Source organism: Tupaia chinensis, unplaced genomic scaffold, assembly GCF_000334495.1.
Source record: "Tupaia chinensis unplaced genomic scaffold, TupChi_1.0 Scaffold144138_1, whole genome shotgun sequence".
Classification (NCBI taxonomy): Eukaryota; Metazoa; Chordata; class Mammalia; order Scandentia; family Tupaiidae; genus Tupaia; species Tupaia belangeri.
The window spans coordinates 248,594-259,324 of record NW_006203993.1 but is presented as its reverse complement, the minus strand read 5'-3'; the positions used below and the strand labels follow the sequence as shown (position 1 = coordinate 259,324).

General features: G+C 47.8%; 1 protein-coding gene across 1 annotated transcript in view; it reads right to left on the bottom strand.

The window, feature by feature from the left end:
- Nucleotides 1-4,760: 4,760 nt before the first annotated feature.
- The window catches only part of LOC102480551 (PR domain zinc finger protein 14), a gene marked incomplete at its 3' end in the record, with an annotated part of 17,360 nt that continues 11,389 nt past the window's right edge, over nt 4,761-10,731 (bottom strand). The window contains exons 3-6 of the mRNA XM_027767272.1: nt 9,315-10,041; nt 8,740-8,793; nt 8,492-8,649; nt 4,761-5,031 (exon numbers count right to left, since the gene is read on the bottom strand). Of these exons, the coding sequence (XP_027623073.1) occupies nt 4,761-5,031; nt 8,492-8,649; nt 8,740-8,793; nt 9,315-10,017 (1,186 nt within the window). The remainder of the gene's footprint in view (nt 5,032-8,491; nt 8,650-8,739; nt 8,794-9,314; nt 10,042-10,731) is intronic.

Below are 10,731 nucleotides of genomic sequence, written 5' to 3'. Positions count from 1 at the left end.
GGTTAAGGACACGGGATTCCCCGGTGGCTGACAGTGGTTTGAGTCCCAGACCTGGCAGCTTGCCTTCTCACTGCTCCCACCCCTGCCCCTCACTCTATCCCTCTCTGGTCAAATAAAATAAAATAAATAAATAAATAAAGTTAAATAAAATAATTCCTTAAAAAAAAAAGCATAACCATAATGCCATTGTTATTGTACCTAAAACATGAACACATACACGAGTACATATGTACATGTACATATTGACCTTATGGTCAGTTTGTTCAGATTAGGATTTAAACAAAGTCTACGTGTACATAGCTGCTGTGTCTCTTGGTTATCTCTTTTTTTTTAAGAATTATTTTATTAACTTTATTTAAATTTGACCAGAGAGGGACAGAAAAAGAAATGAGAGAAAGCAAGCTGCCAGGTTTGAGACTTGAACCACGGTCAGCCATGTGGGACTCCAGTGCCCTTAATCACCATGCCACCTACTGGCCACATATGTCCTTTTTTAAGGTTCTTCCCATAGGGTGCATGCCCTTGCCAGAGAGAGACAGAGAGACAGTGAGAGGGAAAGTGAGAAATCACCCCCCAAAGGAGATGGCCATGCCACAATCTCTTCTCCTCCATTCTTCTCCTGGGACTTTGGGTATCCACACAGACATACCTGGTGTGATTTTCAGGTTTCCAGGTCCAGGACTCAAACCACAGAAACCACGATAGGCCATGTAGGAATCCTGTGCCTTAACTATTATTTTTTTTTGGAATGATCTATTTATTTTTAATTATCATTATTATTATTCTTTTTAGTTTGCAACAAGGCTCATGTGCTCACCAGAGAGAGATAGAGACAGAGAGAGAAAGTGAGAACACAAGCTCCCAGGTCCAGGACTTGAACCATGATCAACCATGTGGTAGTCCAATGCCTTAACCACACACCCTGCCAGTCCCCAGTGCTTTAACTATGTTACCTGTTGGCTCCAGATACTTTAATCTTCCTTTTTGTTCTCTGAAATCTATTTGTTGAAGAAATGCTTCCTCCAGACCCTTTCAAGAGGAGTTTGGCTCTATGTTCTTGAACATATTCCTGCCTGGCACCTGTAACAGGCATGCCCATACCTGCTTGTCTGTTCGTGATCAGTTTGAGCCACAGTTCAGAGCAGTTGCCCAGACGGCCATGGCTGTCACCCCAGTCCTTACAGTGCCTTTCCATTTGACTCCATTTGCAGAGCTGGAACCCTTGGTTTATAATTCACTTCTCTGAACTTTTGGAAAAGACCCCAGAGACAGCCCTTCATGTACAGGGTATCTGGAGTAAGGGTGACAACGTGATTTCCCTACTGCATAGGGTTACCATGACGACAGATGCTTATCCACGTGTGCCATACTATCACTGAGTGAGAGGCAGGGCTGGCGGATGTTTCTAACCTTGGAGGAGAGGAGGGGAGGAGAGGTTAGAGAAGGTACAGCCAGACCTTAGCAGTGAAGTCCCAGGTCCAGGGGTGTCTATGTGTGTGTGTGTGGGGAGAGGACAGGGGCCACCTACAAAAGCATCCCTGCTGAGGACCCTCAGGATTCCATAGGATCGAGTGGCTTTGACTCTGAATGCCCCACTGAGACCTCATTGTCTGGCCCCAGCAGGGGAGAAGAGGCAGGACAGAGTGTATGCAAGAGTCCTGTAGATAGAAATCTTCTTAGGATCAGGTCAGCAGGGAAGCTGTGCATCAGGGGCTTTGTTAGTTGATGACTGAGTCCCAGGCACGTTTAACAGGTGCATAAGGAAATAAACCATTCATTAAGTAAATAACCAGGAAGGCAAATGCCAAACCCAGCCAGCCCTAGGGGCTATCCATGCCCAGCTAAGTCTATCACTTTCATTGAGGTGCTAATACTTCCAGAATCCCCAAGCAGGGCAGTTTGGGCTCTGACTTAGGATTTTCATTGGTTAGAAATACCTGGCCATCCTGCTTCCTGGGGTGAGAGGAGAGGGTTGGTGATTTTACGAATCAAAGCACTAAAGCACACCAAAATCCAGAGTAAGGGTTCACTAATCAGTTTGCATAAGAACTACTACTTAGGCACAAATGAAACAGTGACTTTACCAATTGGGTTTCGCTGTCTACAGTTTCTGCTCTGGTTTTTGGACATTTATCTGAACCTAATTTTCTAAAAATAATGATTTATTTTATTTTATTTATTCATTCATTTATTTTTCATTTTCCCAGAGAGACACACGCACAGAAAGAGAGAGAGAGACTGAAAGCAAGCTGCCAGGTACGGGACTCGAACAGTAGGCAGCCATGTGGGAGTGCCCAGCACCTCAACCACCACTCCACCTGCTGGTTCCCTCAACCATTCTTTTTAGCCAAGGGGTTTTTAAATACTGATGATAATACTCTACCCAAACACACAGTTTAAAACTGGCTGGTAATAATGAAGAGTAGTCCTCAGGACTGTAGATTTCAAATGTTCTTAACACAATTAGCACACACGCGCACACGCGCACACACTATGCTTGCATTCAAGAGTACTTCCAAAAGTTCATGAAAAAAAAAAAGGAACTATGAGTTTATTTCAGCAAAACATTTCGAAATCCATGGTTCGTTTTTTCATAATATACATTTTCCATGAACTTTTTAGAGACCCCCCAACCCCCACAGTCAAATAACATGCCCACATGCAGTCCAGATCCCTCCCTTCGTACTGCAGACCTTAAAGGGCCTGGCTCCCAGCAACCCCAACTCTCTCCGGACATTTCCTTGAGTTTGACTCGGCTAGTCCCTGAGCCTGCACTGGCTGCAGCCTCTCCTCTTCCTGGACACATCCCTGATTTCATCTCATCCCTAGGCAAATCAATACCCAATTTCGGCGTCTTTCTTCATTCAGCACATGCTGAGATTTGGGAGCAGGGATTAGGGACAGCGTTATTTCCTGCCTTGGTGGTCTCAGCCCACAGAGAGAAGAGGCATACAGACCATGACTATAGCATAGGATGGATAAAATTCACGTTTTCATTTACCCAATACTTAGTTCATTTATTATACCGTAATAAGGTCTATCTTATTACAGTAATTCACATTGGCCTTACCCTTCCCACTAGATTAGTAGTGCCAAACTTTCCCGTATAAGAATCACTTGGACGGAACCAGCAGTTAGCGTAATAGCTATGTCGCTGGACTCCCATGTAGTTGACCATGGTTCACGTCCTGGACCCAGCGGCTTAAAACTCACGCCCAGCACGTGTGCATGTGTGTGACTGTGTGTGTGTGCCCAAGATCCCAAGAGGAGAATGGAGAAGGGATTGAGGAGTGGCCATCCCCCCTGGGGGGTGATTTCTTGCTTTCTGTCTCTCTGGTGAGCACAAGCCCCATAGCGGATAAAACCTCTCCAAAAAAAAAAAAAAGAAATCACTTGGAGAACTAATTAAAAATGCTAAACCCAGAGGCATACCCCTAGGGTGGGTTAGGGGTGCTCTGTTTCTTGCTACTCAACTGCAGTCCAGGAACCAGCAAGCAACCCCCAGAAGCTCCGTAGAAATGAGGAATCTTAAGCACCTACCCTGAATCCTGAATGAGAACAGCATCTTCACAGATTCCCAGGAATTCAGACCTACATCAGACTGAGAGCCAGAGTCAAGCTCCATGCTTCTCCAACTTGCCTGAGACTCACAGTTAGAAAAGCATTTTACACTTGATCCCCAGCAGATCCAAATGTCCTCATCTGGAACAACCTTCACAGAACAAGCTCACTCTTCCTTGATTCCCATCAATTCCTATTCTTCTTGGCACTAACTCTTTTTTCCATTAGTGTTGGTTTGACCACTCAGTTGGTCTCCTAGCCCACTAAGATATTACAAACCTTGCAACTCATCACTTGAAAAATGCCCCTCTTGGGAACCAGCAGTTAGCATAATGGCTATGTTGCTGGATTCCCACGTAGTCGACCACAGTTCGCGTCCCGGACCCAGTGGATTAAATCTCATGCCGGGCGCCTGTGTGTGCGTGCCCAAGATCTCAAGAGGAGAATGGAGGAGAAGGGATTGCGGCATGACCATCCCCTCTGGGGGGTGATTTCTCACTTTCTGTCTCTCTGTCTCTCTCTTTCTGTCTGGCAAGCGCACGCGCCCTATAGCAAAAATCTCTCCAAAAAAAAAAAAAAAAAAAACAACGCCCCTCTTGGGACCAGCAGTAGGCGTAATGGCTATGTCACTGGATTCCCATGTAGTTAACAGCAGTTCTAGTCCTGGACCCAGTGGCTTAAACTCACGCTGGGAGCGTGTGCGTATATGCCCAAGATCCCGAGAGGAGAATGGAGAAGGGATTGCAGTATAGCCATCCCCTCCGGGGGGTGACTTCTAGCTTTCTGTCTCTCTTGTCTCTCTCTGTCTTTTTGGCAAGTGCACGTGCCCTATAGCAAAAACCTCTCCAAAAAAGAAAAAGAAAAGAAGAGAAAAGAAAAGAAAAACACCCCTCTAATGCTTGAACCTCATTAGCTGTTAGCCATGCCAGAGATGGATCAGAAATTTGTTCACCTAGGGCAGAGGTCACATCTATGTATTTCATTTTTCTTTTATTCTTGGGAAGGGGTGAAGCGGGAGAAGAATAGGTATCTTTATGGGCAGAAGTTCGGTAGCTCTGGAGAGAGCTGGCTAGAGACTCCGCTGGTTAAGCAGCCTCCCCCTTGAGCTCTGGAGGGAGGCGCTCTGCAGGAGGTGTGGGTAAGGGAGCTGGTCCTCCCACTAGGGGGCCCTTCCTGTGCTAAGGGAGAGATGTACTCACCTTCAGAGAGCCCCACTGACCGCTTCCCTTGCTCTGTGACCTGGAGGCTCACGGGAATGTCCAGAAACTTCTCATAACAGTCTCCATACCACACAAGGAGCTCTTGGTTCTGGTAGATCTCCTTGCAGCTCTCATAAAATATCTGCCCTTGACACTGCACAGCGACTAGGTTCTGCTCCTTGGGGAAGCGGGCACAGTTGACGTAGGACATCCAATTCCCCGCACCTCCTTTTCCATCTATAAAGTGGCTCAGATGACCATCTTCAAAGATCTATATGAAGTACGATAGGAAGTTGAGTGCACTTTTTTTTTTTTTGCCTAACCTAAAATAAATTTATTAAAAATGTATCATCTAGGGGCCGGCAGGTGGTGTTGTGGTTAAGGGCACTGGATTTCTATCCTATATGGCCAACTGCAGTTCTAGTCCCAGACCTGGCAGCTTGCTTTCTCGCTTTCCCTCTCTGGTCAAATATAAATAAATAAATAAAGTTAAATAAAATGATTCTTAAAAAAAAGTTATAATCTAGGGGCAAGCAAGTGGCACAGAGGTTAAGGCAGCTGGTTCCCACATGGCCAACTGAGCCATTCCGGTCCTAGACCCAGCAGCTTGAAAAACACACCTGTGAGGAAAATGAAGGAAGAAAGAGACTATGGGGTGGCCATGCCCCTGGGGGTGATTTTCACTTTCCCCTTCTGTCTCTCTCTCTCCAATGAGCATATATGCTTTATGGTAAACTTAAAAAAAAAATGTATAATCCAAATTTCACACTTGAAGGCATTGAATATATTTCTGAATGGCAATTCCTGGGGGTGATTTTCACTTTCCCCTTCTGTCTCTCTCTCTCCAATGAGCATATATGCTTTATGGTAAACAAAAAAAAAAATGTATAAACCAAATTTCAAACTTGAAGGCATTGAATATATTTCTGTATGGCAATTTCTACATAATTACAGGTAGGATACAAATCTTAAGCCTAAATAGATTAAAAAATGAGTCCAGCAACATAGAGCCTGGCATTACTATTGTGGGTCCCAAAACAGATCTATTAACTTTTCCATAGGTGACATGACTTTTTTAAAAAAATGCTTACCTTTATCACTCTCTTGATTCTTACATTTCAGTATAAATTTCATAATCAGAATCAGAAGTAAGAGAAACAATGAGGTCATATTAATTTCATCACTCATCAACTGGTTAGTTTTGGATCTCATCTACACTTTTTGTTTGTTTGTGAGGTTTTTGTCATAGGGTGCGAGCACTCACCAGAGACAGTGAGGGGAAAGAAGTCAGCCCAGAGGGGAGATGGCCACACCACAATACCCCCACCCCTCCTCCTCCTGTGGTTTTTTTTGGAGAGGTTTTCGCTATAGGGCGTGTGCACTCGCCAGACAGACAGAGACAGAGAGACAGAAAATGAGAAATCACCCTTCAGAGGTGATTTCACCACAATCCTTTCTCCTCCATTCTCCTGCAGGATCTTGGGCACGCACGCTCAAGCGCCCAGAGTGAGTTTTAAGCCACCGGGTCCGGGACACGAACCGCGATCGGTCAACTACGTGAGGGTCCAGCAACATAGCCATTACGTTAACTGCTGGTCCCCTCCTCCTGGGATTTTGAGCACACGTGCATGTGCTCCTGGTGTGATTTTCAAGCCATCAGGTCTGGGCCTCAAGTTGAGGTTGCCATGTGGGAGTTCAGTGTCTCAGCCACCATGCCACCTGCTGGGCCCCCCATACCTAATTTTTAGGCATTGATGGAACCAGAATTTAATTCACTCAAGTTGCTGGCAATTTCACAATTTCTGATGTTTTATTATAAACAGTGATTAATAACCTCCACATAGGTTATATTTCAGATTATTTTCCTAAACTATATTTCTAACAGTAGAAATTCAGGGTCAAGGGGTTTTGAACATTTCAAAGTATGTAATGCATTCTGAAAAACACTTTTTCCCCGAGGGTGACAAACTACGTAGTCTCCCCAGCATGCCTCATACGGCTTCATTTGAAGCTTAAAGATGGTTGCTTTTTGAAAATCTTGAGCTAATCTCACAGGCAAATAAGAGTAAATTTAAAAATCCATTTTATCTCTTTGAGCATACTCTCAGCACACTCTAAAATTTAAAGCATTTGGTTTTGTCTGTAAATATCTCACAATGTATCACTTCTTTTTTATATTTTAAGAATCAATTAACTGCATTTATTTATTTAATTAATTTTGATTTGACCAGAGAGGGTCAGAACAAGACAGAGTGAGAGAGGGGGAGAGAGAGAGAGAGAGAGAAAGTGGGAAAGCAAGCCACCAGGTCTGGGACACTAACCATACTAAGCCATGTGGGAGTCCAGTGCCCTCAACTACTACGCCACCTGCTGACTCCTCAATTCCTTTTTTTTTTTTAAATGTTGGAAGCCGATCCTTTTTTTTTTTAATTTATTTTTTGGGGGAGAGATTTTTGCTATAGGGCGCATGCGCTCGCCAGACAGACAAAGACAGAGAGACAGAAAGCAAGAAATCACCCCCCAGGAGGGATGGTCACGCCACAATCCCTTCTCCATTCTCCTCTCGGGATCTTGGGCACGCATGCACACACGCCCGGCGTGAGTTTTAAGCCACCGGGTCCGGGACGCGAACCGTGGTCAACTACATGGGAGTCCAGGGACATAGCCATTACGCAAACTGCTGGTTTCCCCTCAATTCCTTTTTTTAGAAGAAGTATTTATTTGAGACCAGCAGATGTCATAATAGTTTCATCGCTGGATTACCATGTAGTCAACCATAGTACAAGTCCTAGACCCATGGGCTTAAAACTCACTCCAGGCATGAGTGAGCGTGCATGCGTGTGTGTGTGTGTGTGTGTGTGTGTGTGTATGTGTGTCCAAAATCCTGAAAGGAAAGTGAAGGAGAAGAGTTGAGGCATGGTCATTCTCCCGGGGATGATTTCTTGTTTTCTGCCTCTTTCTGTCACTCTAGTGAGCACAAGTACCCTGTAGCAAAAATCTCTTAAAAAAAAAGAGAGGAAGAAAGAAAGAGAGAAAGAAAGGAAGGAAGGAAGATGAAGGCCAGCAGGTGGCGTAGTGGTTGGGTGTCCTGGACTCCCACATGGCTGACTGTGTTTCAAGTCCTGGACCTGGTGGTTTGCTTTCTCGCTCTCTCTCTCTCACCAAACAAAATAATAGTAATAAAGATTAATAAAATAAAATAATTTTTTAAAAAGAATTATTTGATTTGATTTATCATCATCATCGTTATTTTAATTTGCTACAGGGCACATGCGCTCACCAAAGAAAGAGAGAGAGATGGGGAAACATGAGAAAGCAAGCTACCAGGTGAGGACTCAAACTGTAGTCAGCCACTTGAGGGGCCACCACTTTAACCACTACAACCAGCTGCTGGCTCCTCAATTCTTTACACTTTCTGTTTCTGTGCCTCTGGCAAGTGCACACACCGTGTAGCAACAATCTCCCTTATAAAAAAATAAAAACATGATATATGTACATACACACATTCTATAGTCAATCTTCAGACTGAAATGACAGAAAACACCACAATCCAGAATTAACCAGTGTTATCTTCATGGAGTGAACACCTGACATCCTTTCCGCCACAGCCTGCAAAGAACTGCCCTGCATGTTCCCTCTGCCTGACCAGAACTCCTTCTGATGGTCACAGACCAAGATTTCCCCCACAGCCACCCTCCCCACTGTCAGCAGACCCACCACAGAAACTTTACCTCCCACATCAGAGAATTGTCCCCATAGGTCTTAACTTCACTGGCATTGACCACTTTTCCTTGAAAGGGACCGAAGCGGACTCCTTTGTCGATGAAGCCACTGCAGAACACGCTGAAATGTGGGACGTCACCAAACACCGTCTGCATGAGGCAGAGACCTGGGGGGAGGGCCACGGCAGAAGAAAAGTGTGAGGAGAGTAACTCTACAAAACCCCAGGAGAGAAATGCAAGCCCTGAGTCCTGCCTACCTTCCGGAAGTTGAAGGGAGTCCTTATCCAGAGTTTGAGGAAGAGAATCAGGCCCTAGGACAAGGCAGCATTGAACATTGTTTTCATTAACGACGGCCTGTGAAATGCTTTTGTAAGGCATCTCCTTATTCCCTCGAGGTAACCAGCATCCTGGGTTGATGGTGATTTATCTTTGATATTTTCCAGCTCCTTTCACATGAACTTTTTTCTACAATTGCTCATTTGAGTCTCTTTGAACAACCTTTTGCAAGATTATGCAAAGAACTCCATGTAGCAAATTTAAGGAGCTTGAGACTCAAAGATAACATGGGCCAAAATCAAGGCAGATGGCGAGGGGGACCACGAGTGCCTGAGCCTGCCATGAGATAGCCTTGCGCTTCCGGTAGAATCAGACCCTAGGCAGAAATGCCACTGCGGAACCGTTTTTCTCCTGGTCCTCAGCTCTCACTAAAACCAGTCTCAGGGATCATGCAATAAAGCCAGCAGGCTCTGGGGTGAGCTGAGACCGTCCCAGATACCCTGGCCCCTCCTGCTCCATACCCAACCCAAATTCCAAACGACCTGGGCCCCTTTACCAGAGTTGTCTGCGGGGACCAGGAGGCCTGAAATCGCATGCTGCAGACGGGCCGGGTTCTCCAGGCTGGGCGCGACCCCGTACAGAACGAAGTGCAGGTCCTCCTCGGTGAAGTGGAAACGAGGTGACCTCCCCTCTTGGTTCAGGGGCTTGGGGCCATCTTCAGACCACTTGCTGGGAAGGCAAGATAATACCTGGGAGGTCTTCGGGCCCTCAGGTAACACGGAAGCATCCACCGGAGGCGGAGGGATTAAAGTTTCGGGTCCCAAACACTGACCACTGTCGCTGAGGCCACCAGTTCGGCCGGAATCTTCACCGCGGGCGCCGGTGAACTCGCGGCTGAAGTTCAGGAAGTGCGGCACCTCCCGGGGCAGGTGAGGAATTGGGTACCACGGTGGCAGCTTGCCATACCAGGGAAGATCGTAGAGCGGCTCCCTCGGTACTGCCAGGCCCGGGCTCAGCAGGGGCGAAGCCACCCGGAAGGCGAGCTGGGGCATGATCTGGGACGCAGGCACCGCGGCCTCGGGCTGCGGCCAGAAAGGCTGGAAATCGTCGCCCGCAGTGGCTAGCGGGTTCCTGTAGTGGCCAAAGGCGGGGAAAGGCGTGTCGAAGGCGGCTAGGTGTTGGGGGCTGCCCTGGAGCCTCTCGGGCGGGTAGCACACCTTGTCCTGGGTCGCGGCCTCACCTGGCGGCTGTAGAGCCATCCCGGACCAGGGCGCTCGGAGGACCTGCGGGAAAGCAAGCCGAGCTGAGCGCTCCGGCCGGGGCTGCGGCGGCCCCCGCCCTGTCCTGCCTGCCTGGCCTCCTGCCCCCGAGCCAGTCTTAGGGCACTGGCTAAACCGCCCCGAGTCGATCCGCCAGCCCTATCCCACAAGAACAAACAAACAAACAAACAACAAAACAGCAATAACAAACACAAAAGCCTCAAACGAGTCTGCCGGGATCCCGCCCAACTCCAAGTTCCTGGTGAGCGTCGCCTTCACCTTCCCTCCCCAAACACACCGCGACCAGGCAGGGCTGGCTTCCAGAGCCGCCCGGCGCTCGGCCCCGGGCCCGGCTCCTGCAAAGCGCACTTCAAGTTCCCTCCCCTCCTCGGTCTAACAAAACCCAACCGGGTCGAGACCGCGAGGCTCGCGCATGGGATCCCGCCCAACTCCAAGTTCCTGGTGAGCGTCGCCTTCACCTTCCCTCCCCAAACACACCGCGACCAGGCAGGGCTGGCTTCCAGAGCCGCCCGGCGCTCGGCCCCGGGCCCGGCTCCTGCAAAGCGCACTTCAAGTTCCCTCCCCTCCTCGGTCTAACAAAACCCAACCGGGTCGAGACCGCGAGGCTCGCGCATCCCCGGGCTGGAGCAGGGAGCTGAACTCCAGGCGGTCCGGGGGCTCCACGGGCCCCGCGCTAGGAGCGCAGGGCCGAGC